We start from the raw sequence: 19,906 nt of genomic DNA, 5'->3' as shown, positions 1-19,906 counted from the left end.
TTTCTAAACTACTCAAGTGGTCGGAATGAAATTTGGAGAGGAGATTTTGTGTCACTCTTCGTTAAGAAATCTATGATATGCAAATGAAGCTATTAAGCACCATTTTGACTGCTTGAATACAAAGTGGGGGATGTGGAACTTCGGGCTATCTAGTTTTTATAACTCAAATTTAAATATTTAAGGAAGAGTGATTACCTCAAAGTATACGATGCATATCTGTCCTATGTCAATTTTTAAGAATATTTTTTCTCAATGAGGACTATAATGTAAAACAAAATAATGTAGATAGCCCAAATCCCCAGTAAATTTCAGTTCAGCAACATCATGATTGTGGTAACAGAATAATTTTACCTTCGAACAAAAGATTCCTTCGTGTGAAATTTGCAGCAAAAAGTGAAACTGAGAAAAATGTATTCACACATAGAACTCCTGTACCTTGTTACTGCCTCGCAATATGTTGAAAATATTTTATATGAACGTAACTATTTGGCACATAGTTATGAAATTTAGTGTAAGGGTGTATAATTAGTTTCTAAAACCGAAAACCTCGAAATTGAAAAATGAATTTCTTAAGAACATTTTGAAACTTAGGCAGTGATGTGACTGGCCTAAGCCATTTTAAAGCACCTTTCGGAGCAGCCAAAACAGTGTTTTAGAGCAGCAAGTATGGCCTTAGGAGCAACCAATACGGTGTTTTGGAGCAGCAAAAGTGGCTTTTGGAGCAGCCAAGAAAATGTTTCGGAACAGCAAAAGTGGCTTTTGGACCAGATATTCTTAGAAAAATAAAAACATTTGTTTTTAGTGCTGTACATACAAAGGGCACTTTGTGATGCGTTGTGTTCTGATGTGGCGTGTTGTGACGGAACTCGCTGCTTGTGTTTTTACTGCTGAGACATCCCACAAGAGTACAGTGCTCTAGGCATTGCCGAGCAATTTCGAAAAACCGCTTGCCACCGTTTGACTGGTTGCCAACAAGCCAGATTTTCGTCAAAAGTAAGCAAACGTAAAACAATGGATTGCAAGCGTGGCGGCTGGTGCATCTGTCGTGCAATCATGTTCGCGTGCACATGAGGCCTACTTCGGCAGGCTTGCAGTTGCGCATGCTTCGTCGTGCGAGCTGAGACAACGGCTGTTCGATCGAAACCGAAACCATGTCACTCCGCTCCATCGCCAACTGATCCCCAAAATTGTGTGCAAGATGTAACTGTCGAGCATACGACAATAAACAGTCCAGTGGCATGTGCTTGCCAGGCCGGCAAACAAGGTGCAAGTTAAATATACAAATACTCCCTGTAACGCCGAATTGGAGCGCAGCTCTTGAGGAGGAGGAGGGAAGGGTACTGAGGGGAGGGTAGACTCCTCCTTCTCCTCCTCCTCCCCTCATTCTTTAATATGCTCCGGGGGGTCACCTGACCTCAAGGGGAGGGGGGAGAGGGGTCACGTGACCTCGGGGAGGGGGCCATGTGACCTGGGGGGCCACGTGACCTGGGGGGCCACGTGACCTGGGGGGCCACGTGACCTGGGGGGCCACGTGATCTCGGGGGGTCACGTGACCTCGGGGGGTCACGAGACCTTGGGAGGATCACGTGACCTTGGGAGGATTACGAGACCTTGGGGATCACGAGACCTGGGGGTCACGTGACCTGGGGGGCCACGTGATCTCGGGGGGTCACAAGACCTTGGGGGTCACGTGACCTTGGGAGGATCACGAGACCTTGGGGGTCACATGACCTGGGAGAGTCACATGACCTGGGGGTCACGTGACCTTGGGAGGGGTGACGTGACCTAGGGGGTCTCGTGACCTTGAGAGGGGTCACGTGTCCTGGGGGTCACGTGACCTTGGGGTGACCTTGGTGACGCCGACGCTGCTCAAGCCGGAAACGGGCCCCTAAGAGCTGCGCTCTAAAAAGTCCCCAAGCTATCGATGCAAGACATTGCGAGCCAGAGTCAAAAAGTTTTTGGAGCGCTTTGTGCAATGACTGAACTCGAGACAAACAAGCACGCAGTGCAGGTTCAGCGTGCAGACATTGCCTTCTTTGCTTTTAGCTAACTTCTTTTCATCAACCTTCTTTCGCGGCAGATTTTCACGTACCAGGGTCCCCCTCGAAAGAAAGCCCACCCAGAGAAACCTAGGTAATCAATACTTCGATACAGCAGTTTTTGAGTTAAAGAGGGATTTTTGTAGTAAACAAGAACAAGAATGTTGATGAAGATGCAGCGGTACTTAGTTTAATTTTAGAAAGCGCCATATCAGCAGCACGACGTGGGGACGGCAACACCCACTGTCGCGCAACCATGGTGACTGAAAGGCAGGGACCAAATATTTTTCCCGCGGCCGTTACTTTTAGGAGAGAGTGCTTCAGCTCACAAAGTGACTCCCGGCGCGCAGAAATGTGGTTTTGTTTCACAGCATGACAGCATGGTTGGTACCTGGCACGCTAGCGTCGGAGCGTCTGCATACACCCGTGTCTAAAAAAAAAAAAAAAAAGGCGCGAGACGAGATTTACGAGACGAGAACGCGAGACGGAGAGAAAACCATGCAAGACTCGATGGACGATTAATGCAGGGTACTAGTGTCGGGCTCAATTGCTCAATTGCGGTACTCAGTTTAGTTTCAGTTTTGAAAGGCGACCGAAATTGGTCCTTTGGCGCAGGCTTGGCGCAGATTACCCCTATTTTGGCAAAATGTAGCAGGATGTAGCAGGGTTAACCCCTTGGCGCAGTTTGACACAACTGGCGCAGCAATTGCATCACTGCTTAGGCCCATGTCCCCCCTTAAGGATGCATGTTTTCTTGCTTTTGGCTTTCCCCCCATCTCCGGCGACTTTTCTTTAGCTTTCTTCCAATCTTTTTCTTTATGATTGTGCTGGCTTGTGGCGTTCTAGAGGCTCTCCTGATCCTGTGGTCGCCACACCGTTCAGCCGCCTCCCATCTTGTTTTGACAGCAACTCTAGATTTTTTTTTAAATCCTCGGCCGGTACTTAGGATATTTCAGTACTCCGCTTATCTCCAAATTTTCCCCGGTTTTTATGATTTCGAGTTAACGGAGTTTACTGTACCGAAAATTATTCATACATTTTTCAAAACTCTCCAACATTTTTCTATGCTGCAGAAAGAGTGGAATGTCACGACTTCGCAAAGTTGATTCGGCATAGTTTTCCAAAAGTAACTTGTGTCTAAGTTTTCTTTTGAGGGTCCTTTTTTAAAGAAATTCCTGCTATAGTCACTGACAGGACGGGGGTGGTAGCGAGGAGCTTCAGTTGTCCCACTTCCAGGGCAAGCTTCCCATGTTCCATAGCCTAAAGTGTGCACATGCAGCCGAAGCACGAGCAAAGGCAATGAGCGCATGCTGGAGACGGGATACCAGTCTTATGCTGTTTAGTTCTTGTCCTGTGCAGTTCTTATCCTGTCATCGACTAAAAGAGTTATGGCGCAAAGCAACCAGCACAGGCTCCAACAATAGGGAGTTTTAGTAGACCATTTCCGCAGCCCGCTAAGCCACCTGCATAGCGCTTCGTGATCTGCCACAAGACCTTGAACTGAGCAGATAAAACAGGCGGCACGCATGCGCAGTTGCAGCATTTTCATTACGGATATCGTAACGGAGGAGAAGAACGATCTAATAAATCTCCCTATTGATTCGTAGGAGACTCTGAATCAATTTCTTGAAAAAGGGAATGGTAGCGTCAAAAAGCACAAATGAGAACGAGACTGGACATTATCCTCTTTCTTTTTCCCACCTATTACGCCATTTTAATTATTGAAGTGCAAGTCTATGGGAATATTTCAGTGACATTTTCCTAATGGGCCTTTTTCTAGTATGCCTCTGCTCACGTGTACACCCTCTCCCTCAGCATCGCTTTGTGCTGTCGCCAGTCTCGGAGGGGCAACCTCCCGCACGACCAATGTTGTCGGCCCCTGTGTTTGTGCACATCTTGTCTTTTAAAGTAAAACATTCTTTGGCCAGTGGCTCCAGATTTCGTAAAGCCGTATTTCATGAAGCTGCATTTCGTGAAGCCAAGGCCCGAGATGTCGCAAGACTTGAACAACAATTCAGTTTCCCCGCTAAGTTTAGCACAAAAAATTATGTCGCATACTTCGTGTCACATGACCTCAACGACAATTCAGTTTCCCCGCTAAATTTAGCAGAAAAATTGAGGTCATGTGACCTACATATAAATTCAGTTTAACCGCTAAATTTAACCGGAAAAATGACACGTGACCGGCCACAGCGCGTCATTCCCCATACTCTCCGAACCCAGGCCGACCCAAGGGGGAGTCAATGGGGTGGAGAGTAGTGGGTGGAGGCATGTTGGGTGGCCCCTTATTCGTAGTTCACAGACAACCCCTCAGACGGTGCTCATTATTCAAAAAAGGTAAAGCCCCTGGATAAAATCCACAATCAGAGTTTCCTGTAAGAACTGACAGTCACTGTTGCGCGAACGTGGGAGACACGTGCCACGAGCAAGTGATGCACTGCCTCGTGCATTGGTGCAGTTTACGTTACTCATAAGACAAACACAAGTGCACTGAGGGGCGTCAGAAAAAGGTCTAGTGAGATCTAACCATATTATTCGTGACACTTGGAAGCCAGAAAGAAAGCTTCCTGCTGAAACGCAACATTTGCTTTCCGCACGCACGATCATGGCGCCGAAGAGTTCGGGCAGAAAACGGCACTCACCACAACAGAACGCGAGGGTCCGTTCCAGCAGGCCATGCCGCCGTCCAGCTTCATGCTGGCATACTTGTTGCCCTCCGGTCCAGACCAGCTGCCCCAGCGTCTGTGCGTAAGTGCAGAAAATGAAAGGAAATACTTACGTTTTAAAAAGTTGCTCGTCCATTAATGACGCCTTTTTTGTGTACTGCTTTTGGTACATCGAAACACATTCAAAATTCTTGCCTGCTAAAGTTGTAAAAAGATTGATCCCCACACAGGCAGGGATGCTTCCTTTTACAACTAGGCGGTAGATTCGCCTAGATTCAGCAAGTCACTAACAAGGAAACCTCTACACATTTCACTGTACAGTCAAACCCGCCTATACACCAACTCATGTTTACAAACAAACCGGAGCGCCCCTAGCGGACGTCACCGGCGCCGCGCATGCGCCGTGGATGGTGGGCAAGAAGCCCGCCGTCGCCCATAAACAAACCATTGAATTGCGTTGTTGTCGGCGTCGGTGGGAATCCCCGTGCTCTTTTTCGCGTTGGAATTGTTGATTCTACGTCCTCCTAACAATGTCTGACTACTTGAGCGGCTTCAGCAAAACTATCGAGGCAAAACTTTGCGTGAATAATGTGACTTGCGGCGATTCATTTCACGTGGACGCCGCAGAATGGGCGCTAAAGCCTGACTCCCACGTCGAGATTCTGCTCGCTATTTTCAGTCGCGACGTCGCTCGGACTGCAAAAGCGTGGACCGTAGCTGAGATGGTGGACATCGATACTGAAAACCTCAAGTAGAATCGGGCATTACAAGTCGGTGATGGCCACTGGTAACAATGATCAACAACTTCTTGTCTCTGTTTACACTTAGCCGACTTACCCCAACCAACCTTCAAAAGTGTTTTGAGGCATGCACTTAGTTCTTATCGCAATTACCGGGTCAATGTTTGGTTTACGAGCCGCTGTCGTTTGAACGAACTGACGACAAAAAGCAGCCAAGTTTGAAAGAGCAGACGACAGTTGGAACGCACGCGCAATGGAGTACGGGCAAGAAGCACCGCGTCCCGCGTCAACAAACCATTCGAATGTCACGTTGTCGGCGTCTGTGTGAGTCTGCATACTCTTTTTCGCGTTGGAGTTGTCGATTCTACGTCCTCATCGCAATGTCTTACCACTTTAATCGCCTGAGCGAAATCATCAAGGCTCGTTACGCTGCTAAACTTTGCATAAATAATTTGACGTGCGGCGATGTATTTGCATGACCGCCGCAGAATGAACGTACAAAACCATGATGAGACTCTTCTAGCTATTTTCGGTCGCGACGACCCTCGTGCTGCAAAAGTGTAGAAGGTAGCGGCGATGATCGACGTCGATACTGAAAATCGGAAGCGGGAACAGACAAAGCGTAACAAGTCGGTGATGGCCACCGGTACCAATGATCAACATCTTGTATCTACTGCTTACACCGAGCCTACTTAGGTCTTTTGAGGCCTGCAATTACTTCTTATTGCAATCACCGGGTCAAAGTTTGGTCTACGGGCCGCTTTTGTTTGAACGAGCAGACGACAAAAAGCAGACAACTTTGAAGGAGCAGACGAAAGTTCGAACGATCAGGCGGCCGTGTGAATTTGAAGACGCACTGAATCCGTGGGTGGTCCGGACAACTTGGGGGTTTTCTCTCGGTCATGTTGGAACAAAGCAAATACATCTGGCGACTACAAATTGTGGCCCGCACACGCAATCGTAGTTCGACAGCGTCAGGTTTGCCCTTTTCACGGCTGCTATCGACGTTCTCGGACGAACGGAGGGTGCAAAAACACATGAAAACTGATCTTCAAACCTTTCCAGACTCTCTTTGTAAAGCCCCCATCGCAGCATTTTGACGAGAAGGCAGGTTTTTTGTCTCTTTTCTTCCAAAGGAACACTGGAATTCATGTCTGGCACGGCGACTTCTGCCCACCGCCCCAGACCGGAAGTGCGTCCGGCGCGCCACCACCGCGGCGTGACGTAGGAGAGTTGAGTTGGTGTATATTGAACTGCCAAAAGTGCCGTTTTGCTCTGCAAGCTGGCTTTCCCCCAACGCGAGCGGCCGCATTGGGGGAAAACCAGCTTACAGAGCATGCTGGCTTTTTTTTTTTTTATTTTTTGTCTGGACGGTTGCGTCAATTGCTTGGAAGAAAAAAAAATCACTTTTTGCGGGGGGAGCGGGCAGAGGGTGCTCTGTGCTCCCTCTCACCGCTCCGTCCACAAAAGAGAAAATAGGGAGTTCGCGAACATTAGTAATGCTCCCAGCATGTCATTCATTCGTGAAGCTCGCTACGACTCTCGTTCGTGACAGTTTTCTCGTAGGAAGCACCACATAAAACGGATTGTGTATTAAAAAAAACTCTTAAGCACAATATTTAGGTCGCAACGCACATTTTGAGTTGGGAACAATTCCGAAACATGCTTCTATTTCGAGATGCCGACCCGGATTCGCTCCTGCCTTCCAAATGAGTCTCAAGACACAAATACTCCGCAAAAACTTCTTTTTTCTTTTTTTAGGGGGTGGCAGAAAAGTTTGTTTTGAGGCATATCTGCCCTATCCAGGCACTTTAGGGGAGTTCAGCCTAAATAGAGGTTACAAGATTAGGTTTGTGAGGTTCCGCATTGCCCAAAATAGAAACACGCATCGATCTCGTCCGCAATGCTCAGAAGCCACACATTCAAAGAAGGGGAAGCTTTCTAAAACCTGCAGTGTCTCCCTCAAGCTTAGGTCAAACTGTACAGCTAATGGTTACAAATAATGACGCTAAGATTAGAAGGATTTTGCAACGAACACAAATATTATTTGTGTTTGTTGCAAGTAGTAACAGTTTCTTCAACTGACAAATTTACTGATGCCATTAGACATTTTTTATTAGAACACTTTTGCGTGTACACTCCTCTTTCCTATATATTTACTTAGAGCACTCTCGTGCACATCCTTTTTTCTGTATATGTTAATATTGTACATCACTCCTGCTATGCCTCTAAGTGGAGAGCTGCAGTGTTCCTAAATAAACTAAAAATAAAAATAAACGCTTTTTAACGGAACCGCTCCCAACCCAAAAACCTTGACCACCCGTCCTCCGTTCATTTCCCACAAAATCTAGCAGGTAAAGATCATGTCACGGGACCCAATGCCAGCAAAGTTTTTTTTTTTTAATTTAGCGAGAAAATTGATGTTACGTGGCTTAGACACCAATACAATTTCTTCCGCTAAATTTATTGGGGAAATTGACGTCAAGTGACCTTAATTTAGCTGCAAAATTTATGAAATATATGGGCTCTTCACTCCTCAAAACTGTCTAGCGCCTCGTAAACAAATTAAAACGATCGCCATATTTCATGCAGTACAGGACCTTGAAGACAAAAGTTGCTGCAAATTTTTTTGTAATCCTTCGCAATGCAATTTTCTGAGAGCAGGCAAAACCAACTAGCCCTGATTGGAACACCGTCCCCCTCACCCCAGGTTGGTCTCGGAGCCTCCGTTCTTGGGGATCTGCGCCGCCTGGTCGAAGGGGCACAGCTTGTAGGTGTACTCCCGGTCGGAGAACTCGAAGCACTGCTCCCTCAGGGCCGCAAACTCCTCCTCGGGGCCATAGTCCGTCTCCAGCGTCGTCTCCAGCTTCCTGCACGACCCCGTTGGACCGCCGTTAACGATGCCCGCCCTCTTCCTTGTCACCCCCGGACTACCAAACAAACAGGGGGGAGCTCCAGCAATATTTCGACACATTAATAGACACGTCTGAACTGCTGACCCAAATTGACAGTCGCAATAATATTTTTCCGCAAAGTCATTGAAGTTTAAAATCTGGTCGGTGGAGCTGTGTCTATGGGCAACACTGAAAACGTGACGTCAGATGTTGTCCTATGCGGCAACATGGGGGCATTAGAGGGTTATGGGAAGTTTAATGGTGTGAATTTAATGCTGGTTTAGCTCACACCAGCGAGACAAAACAAAAATATGGGCAAAATACTGCATCTTTAAGCATAAAATGCACGCTACCCCCAACCCAAAATTTTATCAGTTTGTTTGTCTGTGCATTTCCCACCAAATTTAGAGGGGAAACTGAATTTTTGTTTAGGTTACACGATGTCAATTGATGTTACGTGACTTGACGTTTCGTTGCATACACACCAATCAAGTTTCCTCGCTAAAGTGAGGGGATAAATTGATGTCACAAGACCTATGTACGAATCCAGTTTCCCCGCTAAATTCAGTGGGAAAATTAATGTTGCATCCACCTACACTCCAATTAACTTTCTCCGTTAGCGGAAAATTTCGATGTGGCGCGACTTGATGTTGGGACCTATGCACCAGTTTCTTTTCCCCACAAATTTAGTGGGAAAATGAATCATGTTACCCATCATGCAAACTATACGCCAATTCAGTTTGCCTGCTGAATTCGGTGGTGAAATTGATGTCACACGACCTAAACTCCTTCAGTTCCTCCACAAAATTTAGCGGGGAAGTTGACGTCACGTGCCCTTTGCACCCAGTTTCTTCGCCCAAGGTAGATGGGAAATTGGTAAGCATAACAGTTCTTCACTCCCCGATGCGACGGCTTAATGTGTGCTAAACAATTTTACATTATCTCACCTTAACTACCGCATTTGATGCATTATAGAACTTAGAAGATAAAGGTGCAAATTGTTTTTAGACTGCCTGCTCAACATGCAAGTTATACAACACGTGACGTCACCACACTGGAGAATGTGGGAGCATTTGTATGTCTGTTTTAGCATCCCCTTCGTTTTGTCATCAGCCATTTTGAATTTAGAGATAATAAACACCATCCTGGGTGTTCCCAAAATGTGTTTAGTCAGGCTAACTCAAACCTACATCAGAGCTCCCCTTTCAAAAAAAAAAAAAATGTACACTGGCTTGACAACGGTGACAAAGACCGGGGAGTGCACAATGCACTATGAATGAGCTGGGCGCATGCCACAGAAGACGTGTGTCACACTGTCCCGTGACATTGCAATGTCGCGATACTTCACGGCAGTTCTTTGCAACAATTTTCTCGTGGGATTCGGCTGACAAAACATACTCAGTGTTATTATCCACCGCAAGCTTCTGTTAGATTTTCACTCTTTGGGACCAAAGGAACTGTTTTACGTCGGCGAGTGCTCCCAGCCTTTGCCTGTCAACCAAATGGAAGTTTTGTTTAACAGCATTTCGTCACCTTCGATCAACATGTCTGGGCCTCTGTTTTTTTTTTGTTTTTTTTTTTAACATTGGTACTTTTGTGTGCATGTTGAAATGTTTGTGTGTATGTTTCTTTTCTGTCCGTGTTGCGGTGCACCATTTGGAAGGCATGTTGCTTTAATGGGCATCAATAAATATAAACGCGCCTGCCTTAGACATTGTGTTAAATGCAATGAAGTTGCTATAGCTTTTGATGGGGTTTTTAATGAGCAGCACTTGCTATCAGAATGATGTGTAGTGTGTTATGTGGCAAAGAAATTGTGAACGTATAAAATGCTTCATCCCTGCACATCTTTGGGGGCATTGCATGATTTTCTCTGAAATGCTGTCGTGCATGCAATCTGATCGCTCCCAAAAAGAGGGAAGTGTTAGAGCACCACAACAGTCAAACACCTTTAAACAAATGCCTCTACCATATAAACGCACGTTTAACCAAGTAAAATGAAGTCCAGGCCAATCTCCTATGTGTTCAATGTGTTTCCCTGACTACTACAACTAATTCCTGTTTAAGTATAACATAGCAATTGTGCAGCCACACAAAGCAAAACTGACCAGTACTATGAATTTTTTAGGTGAAAAGTACCGTATTTGCACGAATATAACGCAAGTTTTTTTTTGTTTTTTTTTTTTTGGAAATTACGAGCTCCAAAGTGCACCTCACGTTACATTTGGGATTGAGCTTAGCCACAAAGGACGCGTGTCTGGAGAAAGCCATCCCTCCGGCTCAATGCAAGATCGGGTGGGAAAAGAAGTGGGGGTGGGGGAGGGAATTTATTAGCTATTGGGCCACGTGAAGGGGGTATAGAAAACCTAAAAAGCATTTTTATCGCTTTTGTGTTTGTACGACGCACGCCGAAAAGCACACCGCAGAAATGCAGCGCGCCACGTGGGAATGCAGGCACTGGCCAATTCAGGGAAAGTCAAGCCAGGTCAAGTCAACACAAGCCAAACCAAGACCACCAACAGTGTTTGTGCAATCATGCAACACAAAGGCATTTATGCGGAGAAACCAGAACAAGAATGGGTGTGACTGTGTATCAACTCCAACAGTCTCTTCTCTAGCCTGCATATCTTTTAGTTTCTGATCCAGAGTGGTCAGGTGTTTGTGCGCAGGTGCTTCTGCTTCCTGCCTTGCATTGCTTGTGGTCTGCCAAGGAGCTCAACCCGAAGAAAAGGGAACTACCAAACGAGTGGCTCCGTGGTGCTGCATATCTGCGAGGTCGCCCAGTGGATTGCAAACGGAAGGACCTGAGCAGTGAGGACGAGTGCAGTGAAAATAAACTGATATTTTTTTAGATTTCTATTGCCTTCTCACTTCTGCTATGCTCCTCAGTGCGGTGAATATACGCGGCCTCAGTTCGCGTTAAATTAGCAAGATTTTTTTTCTTTTTTTTTTTTTGAGGGCATCAGCACTGCCCTCACGCTATATTCACGGTCGCGTTATATTCGTGCAAATACGGTAATCGATTTTACATCAATTGTTGCTTCCACGTGATGTGCGCAAACAGCAGAAATAGTGCGGCAGCGGCTACGGTTCACACCGCTGCCGCACGTACTCAGGTACAAATGATTAGTTAGTGTGCAACCTTGTGTCTAGATAGTGCTACATGACTATGCTGCTACGTAGAAAGCCCATACACAGCAACATAGTCACGTAGTGCAATGTAGACAAGGTTGCACACTAAGAAATTATTTAAACCCGAAACTAAGAACGTGCGGCACGGCAACGGCGATTGCGGTGCCGCCTCCGCTGCGTGTGCTTATGCATCCTTGTTTGCTCTCGTTTTGCTCATGCCGTTGGTTGAGTAAACGCCACTCCGCTCCAAGGCGAGTTTCTTTTGTTTCAGTGCTCGATTCGGGCATTGTGCACGCTTGTTTTCTTATTTTGCATGTACATCAGCACATCTGAAAAGATCTGCACAAACAAGACAATATATAGTAATATCCCTTGTCGTCGCCCATCCTCCAGCCATTGCCCACCCCACTTTTTGGGCAAGTATCGATTTCCAAAAAAACACCGAGTCATCGCCCACCCCTACAAATACCCCAAAGCAGACTTTGAGATACGCAAACATTCATCCTACTCGAATAACGTGGCCATGGACCTTACAGTTGAAGGACGTCTGTGACAAAGTAAAATGAAGGAAAGACACTTCTCTTTGTTTACGCTTTTTCCCCGATTTCCGCAACCTCGAGGTCTTGGTACATCCGTGTGAAAGGAAAACGGTGAGGTTAACAGAATGAAAATTTGTTTTGCTTACAAAAAGGTTTGTTCGGACAAAAGAAACAAAGTAGGAAAGATAACACAAGCACCTCGCAATCCCATTCAGGGACTGCGACGTCAGCGAATGCCCCACATCCTGGAATGTGACGGTAAAATCAAAAATTAAAGACAGTCTCCACCGAAGCAAAGTCACCGCGAAACAACACCTTCTCCTGGAACGTTGTGGCCGCGGTTAGTAAGGTGGTGTTATGTTTAAGACAAAGCTAACAGGTAAATAAAGATTTTCCGGAACACTGCACAGACGTTTGTAGAGTGTCCCATTTAAAGGTCTGTGTCCATGGTGTCATCCACGCCACGCACCAATGAAGCCTCAACCTGCGTTGATAGCATGCCGCCCAAGAACGCATGTATGCACCAGACAAGGAAAAACTGCCCACAAAGAATTGTACAACGGTCAGCCATGGGACGTGCGCAGTTGTCCGGACGTGGGTGCGGGAGGGGACGTATATGAGCGATGGTTTCAAGAAAAGTTGTTAGCTCAGTTTGAGTCGCGTGTCCTGTCCCCATTCTTTCCGTCGTCTCCGCTCTTAACGATGTGCAACTTAAACCAGCTCGCCCGTCTACTAGATGTCCCGTCAATTATCTTTGTTTACCTTTTTCTTTTCCTGTTATCACTTTGCCCGTTTTTTTTTTTCTTTTTTTTTTTTTTTTTGCTGGCCGAATTTTGTGAGCTTACTTTTTGTTCCTTGCCTAACTTTTTTCTATGAATCAAGAGATATTTTTTTATGTGCCTCGCTTTTCCGTTTTTCTTTCATTTTTGTCGCTTATGCTGTGGTGTGAAGGTCCCAGCCAGTTGCGCGTGTAAGTGCGGCGGTGTTTGTGGTCTCTGCCAACTATGCTCTACTGTATTTAACAGCTCTTCGATGCTCTATATGGTAAGCTCCTGTTTGTCGTGACCTTCGGTATTAGCAGAGACGCCAGGAAATTTCAACTCGAGCTTAATTTAACGTATTTTTGTATACCAAATTATTGATATATCAAACTATCTTTCTATCCCCTTTGAATTCGATATATCCGGCTTCGACTGTAGTCTGCGACAAGGAACGCCTGGTATCCGCTTAAAGAAGACAAACTTGACCAGTGGTGGTTCTGGCGGTACGACCACTAGCCTGGTGTCTTTAAACTGAGTCGCACAGTGGTGAATACACTAATGCATGCCAATACAATTTTAATTTAGAGAAAAAAAAAGTGGTCATTGAGCTTTAGATGCCTGGATTGTGTAGTGCAAGCTTTCGCCCCACACCTTTTGGCGAGTCAACAGTCAACGTAAAGAACCTCGTTTCTGACGTCGCTCATAGTAATTTTGGCGCTGCACTGTTTACCAAAATGCCTCGAACGTCACCCAGGTATGTCAATTTGGTATTACGCTATCGGCTTTTCGCGCTTAACTGCTACAACGAAAGATCTCTCCGGTCCCATGGAATTCGTTATAAAGGCATTTGACTGTACGACTTCCAGTCTTCGATTGTGGCATGACGTCTTTCAGATGGCGCATACCACTTTGCTTATTCCAAGTTTGCCTCTGACTAACACCACTAAAAAACGAGGCCCACGCCACCTAGCATGAGACGGCATCGCCGCCAGCATGTCTTGCAGCATCTCACAATGAACGTGATGCCAAGGAGGACGAGTCTGCCGCTTTGCGGCGACTCTCGTCGAGCTTCGGCATGTTTGCCGCTCGGAAGAGGTCGGGGATCCACTAAAGACAACGTTGTGCGCAGACCTTATCTTCCTGGTGGTATTGTTCCGACAAGCAGCAATCTGAAATGTCCCCCACGTACCTGATTTCGGATTCAATGTCTCTGAACTTGTCCTCGGCTTCTTTGTGCTCGTCGCGGGCTTTCTTGGCAGCTGCAATTGAAAAGGCACAAGCCCTCCTCAAATCGGAAGAACCAACCGGTGTTCTGAACCTAAAATGCAGGGTCTTTGGGGTGAGAAAGAACTTTTTCTCACCGCAAAAATAATCCTTGCACTGCTAAACTCTCGGTCTCTGCCTAACGTAGCACTAGCGGTTGGGGCCAGATGCCAAATTTTCAGCACCCACAAGTATCCAATTAAAAAAAAAATAAAAAAATAAGCGACTCGCACGTAGTTGGAGGGGGGCTTTTTTGACCTGCGGTATTCTCATTCAAAACATTCTTTTGCGGGTAAACTAATTTTTGGAAATACACCCAATTCTTTTTTGGAGCGCAGCTCTTAGGGGCCCGTTCCCGGCTTGAGCGGCGTTGGCGTTGGCGTAACCAAGGTCACCCCAAGGTCACGCGACCCCCCAAGGTCACGCGACCCCTCCCCCAGAATCATGTGACCCCCAAGGTCACGTGACACCCCCGAGGTCACGTAACCACCCCCCAGGGTCACGTGACCCCCCCCGCCGAGGTCACGTGACCTCCCCGATGACGTCACCGGCATCGTCGTCGTCACTGATGACGTCATCAGTGACGTCACTGATGACATTGTCACGTGACCCCCCCCCCCAGGTCACTTCACCCCCCCCCCCCCCAGCACCCTTTCCTCCTCCTCCTCAAGAGCTGCGCTCTAATTCGGTGTTACAGGGAGTTGTAAACGGCTTTCACTTTTTTTTTAATAAATGAACACCAAAGATTGTCTACCAACTTCCCTTATAAATAAACACTGGAAAATCGACGGCCTACATATGGTTACAAAAGACAATCCACTGATGGTGATTATCACCCCCCCCCCCCCCCCCCTTTACTGGTATATGACTACCCCAATATAGGTCCCACATCACTGACAAGGTAAGACTGGCGAAGAGTTTCTTTCAAATCCCCGGCCTCCAGCAAGTTCTCATTGCCTTCTGCCGTGCTTCGGCAGCACAGGCGCGCTCGAGGTGCATGGGACGAAGCATCATCGACGACAGGAAGCTCGCGCTGGAAGTGGGACAACTGAAAGACCTCCCCGCAGTTCTCACCCTGTCGCGACTGTTGGTGTATTTGTGTGACAGATCTTTATCTGCAGAGAAAACCGAGAGCGCGTCGTAGAGCGGCAAGGTGGAAAGGCTTTGAGGAGGACACGGCGGTGCAGAAAATCCGAACGAACATTTGCACGAAGGAGTTGCGTTTAGTTGAGTCGGCAAAGTCCATCTTTCTGCGAACTCGTTAGTTATTTTCGCGGGCTTGCAAAGCAAAAGAACGCAGGGAAAAAAAAAATGGAAAAGAAATTCATCTTACAGTCTAAAACTGCTGACAGTATCTAATCCTTCCCCAGAAAGGAGGGGGGAACCACTTACCCTGTATGGGACAATAAATATTCTGTGGGCCGGTTGCAGACTCTCCGCAACTCCCTACAGGCTCGTTATATTGGCGAACATCCAGGACACGGCGCACGTGACCTCAAAACTCAACGTTTCATCTCACATCGAAGAAAACATCTGACTAGATTTAGTATTCCATTGCGCAACATGTGTCAGTGCACTGGTAGCTCGGCGCTCGTGCAATTCGCTATTGTGCCGCCATTGTCGTTTCTGCGTCTCCTCCCAATCAAGATTCTGAGAATTTTTGCGCCATTTCTGTTCCGTGCTCGATTCCACTCCTTGGCACACCATAACTGAAAAACTTTCTGAGGTCTAGCAATATGGTGTGCAAGTTCGCCTGCTCGAATAGTCGTGTCAAGTGCCGGCACAACGGAGTGTCGGCTACAGCAATCATCACTGTAAATGCAAAGAGTTTTTGCGAAGGACGACAACGCAACTTCCTGGGAAGGTTTTCGCTAATGGCTGTTGCCATAAAAATCAGTCTTGGGAATACACCCTGTGGCTGCGAGGCAAGACGCCGACGGAGGTGTCGACAAGCGCGGTGAGTAGGGCAAGACGCGGCCTCACCGTCGATGAGCTCCTGCGTTTCCGGGTCATACTTGGACGGCTCTGCAGGCTCGGGGGCTTCCTTGTCCTTGGGAGGGAATTCGGGAGGCTCAAGGTCCTCTTCGTCCTCGTCCTGCTCCGTAGACACATCCTCCTCGGCCTCTTCTTCCTCCTGCGAGGGATTGGTCGACGGATTTTTCGTTTGCACGTGCAATTGGTCAAAAGACTTGTCAATTGCAAGAATGAGTGGTTGACAAATTCAATGTTTGGATGTGGAATTGATAGATGAATTCGACATTCATACTGCGATTGGCCAGAGGATTCGTCGTTTTAACGTATGATTGGACAATGTATTTGTTGTTTGCATGTGCGATTGGTCGAGGAAAGCGTTATTTGCGTGTGACTGGTTGGTGATTCGTCATGTGTGTGCGTGTGATTGGTCAGTGAAATCATCATTCGCTCAATTGATTAATCGACAAAATAGTCTTTTGCATGCGCGATTGGTCCGTGGATTTGACAGCCCATTCCCAATTCCGTTTGTGCATTGCCGAAATGAAAAGATGCACAATATCTTGAATTAAAGAGCCCCTGAAAAAAAAAAAAAAAACTTTTTTCTTAAACAGTCTGCTTGGGACACGCATGTCAAAAAATAATTTTACGCGAAAAAAATAAAATTTCTAGAGCAATATTGACGGCGAGAGATTTTTTTGAAATTCTGTGTGCACAGTCCATGACGTCATGGAATGGTCATTCGCTCAACGAGATGGTCTTTCGCTCTTTCCACCTCAACGTGAAGGCGAAGCCGATCCACCTCTCCTCCACGAGCCCCAAATGCTTGACTACCGACTAAATCACGGCTGGTGCCGTCAATATTGCCCTACAAAAAATTTTTTTGAGCATAAAATTTATTTTTTGACACGGACGTCCCAACCAAGGCAAACCAGAGAACACGTACCAAAACTTGCTTTATGGCAATGCGAATTAACTTGAGATTAGGATTGAACACAAAAATAAATCTAGAAAACTGGGCAGAAATAAAAAGAAAGTTACATTTAAAATGTATTTTTCTCCATTTTTAGATTCATGTATTGTGCTGCAGAACAGGACGCAAAATACACAAGACAGAGGCACGTTCCAGTTTCGTATTGATACTTGACAAAGATGGCAAGTTGTAAACCTTTGATACTGGCAAGCTGCCAGGTGGAACAAGAAAGGGTCAACATGCACACCGATTTGATGCAACGTCGAACTAGAGCGTCTCTTCTTACCGTCGACCGTTGCTCCGTCTCTTTCCCAGGCTCCGCCTCCTTCTCCTCCTCCTTGTCGGCCGGCGGCATGGGCGTCGTCGCTTCTGGCGCGTCGGGGATCGGAGTTACCTGATTGAGCAAACCGTTCCATCATGGGGTATATTATTCATTCATTTTTGCTTCGTGGCAATGCCCCAATAAAGCCAGCGGGTCCATACAAGGGCATGTACAACTACTCAGCAATTGCAATTCTGCTGAATTCGGGGGATAGCAAGGACAAATGGACTAAGTATAAGGGTGATTAAAATGTTATCCGCACTGCAATCACAACTTCCACTGGCCGTCTTAAAGGCACTTTTGTCCAAGATTGCTGTCTTTCCAGTTACTGCTATGCAGGTTCAAACATGTTACGCAAGTTTAGTTGCGACTGCGGTGCAAGAAACAGTGGCTGCTCCATTTGCAATTAGCACGAAAGAGTAGCATGCCACGATTTTTTGTGGTCCGAGGCTGTGTCTGGTGCTGCTATTTTGTACACAGTGCGAAGGAAGTGTTTTGTTGCTACGAAGTGTTTTAATGGGAGCAGAAGTTAAAACCTTTGTATCCCAAACTCTGCGGACACATTTAAAAAAAAAAAAAACCATGATCTTAAAACCAGAAAGGCTCTCTTAATTTACGTAATTAAATGAGATTCTGCAGCAGACGCTTTCAATGGTAAAGACTGATACGGCAAGTCGGGCCACCAACATCGAACAGGAACCTCACCTGACTCATTGCGTAGATGGGCTTCATGATCATCCAGCCGGTCAGCACAAATTCATCCAACTTCATCTCATCTTTCATGTGCAGGAAAAACTGAGAGGAGAAACGAAACTCAATAAAGTACCCTCCCCCCAATTCAAAGTTCCGGCTGTGAGCAGGAGGGTTGCAAAGCACTTATACTTCATTCACCCCCAAGCTGACAATCAGGTGGAAGCTACGCACTCGCCCAACCAATCAGCTGCCTCCCTTTCGCCACCTGTCCCTGCTTCCCGCACCCGGGTATAGGTGTGATCACGTGGTGAAAGGCAGACGTTTGATTGACCCAACGAGCACGTAGCTTCGACCGCAATGCCAGCTTTAGGGGAGAATGGTGTATAGGTACATACAATTGCGAACTGGTAACTGTTGTAAGATATCAAGCAAGTGACTACCCAAAATTTAGAGAAAATCCCGTAAAGTCGGAGAATGGGTGCTTTCTAGGTCCAGGAACAAATATGCAGGAGGGGCACATAGTAAAGTGGGCTTCACCGTTTTGCACCAACTTGCTCAAAAAAACTTCTAACGCAACGCTGCATTTTAAAAATATGGCTGCATTCTCACATTCGGTCACATGTGGAGCAAATAACCAGAACAATATTTCTCCCCTTGATTCTGAGTCAAAAGACGATGAATGGCTACTGTTAAATGAGAGTGCTCCAGCGACGAAAGTGCAACAGATGCTGTGCAAATGATGCTGGGAAGCAGGTGCGAAACCCTGAACAAATCTGATCATGTACAGTATGACTTGTAGCTTGATACTAAAATTTCCGATGTTTCGTTTGAGTAAATAATCGGCGAAACACCTAATATAGAGGGTGGTTCATTTTAATTCAAATAGATTTATTTGAAGGGAAAGTGAAAAGTACATTGCTGCAATCTGTGCAGGTGAGGTACATGACCAAGGGGAGATAATATAGGGAGCTAAAAGTCGCGATGAGTCAACAAACGTTTGCTAATGAACTGCCAGCCATGAGCCTGTTGCATGAGCGGTCACTCTGGTGTACCGCTGCAGTTCCGACATGCTCAACATCTTTCTAAAATTTACCGATTTAAGGCTCGTTCACAGACTTGCCTTAAGAGCGAACACGTCAACGAACGAGTGCAACCTGTTGGAAGGACGAGCTGCCACGGCAACGAAGCGCCAAATGACCGTTTCGTTCATGTTTGTTCACAACACAAGGAGTTGAGTCATGCCAAACTTTTTCACTACATTTAGAAATGAACAGAGTGACCACAATGGCCAACCAATCGTAGGTAGAGGAGACCCCAACTGGCACGCATTGCACGCTGGTTATGGTTCCTGCCATCTGCTCATAAATGTGGCATCTGTGGTAATTGACGTGGTCAGCATGGTGGAAGCACGTCGTTTCGCATAGAGTGCTATCCGTGACAGTGAATTCTCATTGTGCATCACGAAGATAAACCAGCACGTCATAAAAGGGAAGATCAGTCTACTCGCGCAGCGATGTCGTGGTGGCACCCTCGAGACGGCAGAAACGTTTGCGTCATCAAGTCTGTTTACCTCGACTTCGAGGGTCCTTTCTTTATTGTTTGTGTCCTCGACTGCCGCCCGGATTTGTTATTTTGCGTGCTCTATGTGCGGGCTCAAGTTCAAGACATTATGGGTGCATACAGTATCACCACCCAAGAAAAGTGATTAGCGTTAACATTCCTAACGCTCGCAACGTCTATGTGATCATGAAATCAACTCTACGTTGCTATATCGCCGCTAAAATTACATTGTCTTCTGTAATCGTAGAAAAACCGTATGATGAGATTTGCACTATCGGTAAAATCATGCGTTAAAGTCGTAATCGTCCAAGACGGCGTACTGCATCCTTTTGATTTAAAAGGTTAAAAAGCGC

General features: G+C 46.4%; 1 protein-coding gene across 1 annotated transcript in view; it reads right to left on the bottom strand.

Annotated features, from left to right (window-relative positions):
- LOC8043022 (glucosidase 2 subunit beta) overlaps window positions 1-19,906 on the bottom strand; it is a 62,915-nt gene that overhangs the window by 5,078 nt on the left and 37,931 nt on the right. Inside the window, exons 9-14 of the mRNA XM_029980157.2 lie at window positions 18,006-18,095; window positions 17,265-17,372; window positions 16,018-16,168; window positions 13,961-14,030; window positions 8,151-8,315; window positions 4,682-4,781 (exon numbers count right to left, since the gene is read on the bottom strand). Coding sequence (XP_029836017.2) covers window positions 4,682-4,781; window positions 8,151-8,315; window positions 13,961-14,030; window positions 16,018-16,168; window positions 17,265-17,372; window positions 18,006-18,095 — 684 coding nt within the window. The remainder of the gene's footprint in view (window positions 1-4,681; window positions 4,782-8,150; window positions 8,316-13,960; window positions 14,031-16,017; window positions 16,169-17,264; window positions 17,373-18,005; window positions 18,096-19,906) is intronic.

Source organism: Ixodes scapularis, unplaced genomic scaffold, assembly GCF_016920785.2.
Source record: "Ixodes scapularis isolate PalLabHiFi unplaced genomic scaffold, ASM1692078v2 PGA_scaffold12__126_contigs__length_90152505, whole genome shotgun sequence".
Lineage (NCBI taxonomy): Eukaryota > Metazoa > Arthropoda > Arachnida > Ixodida > Ixodidae > Ixodes > Ixodes scapularis.
The sequence above is the reverse complement of the archived record's forward strand: the minus strand, read 5'-3'. Positions and strand labels throughout refer to the sequence as shown.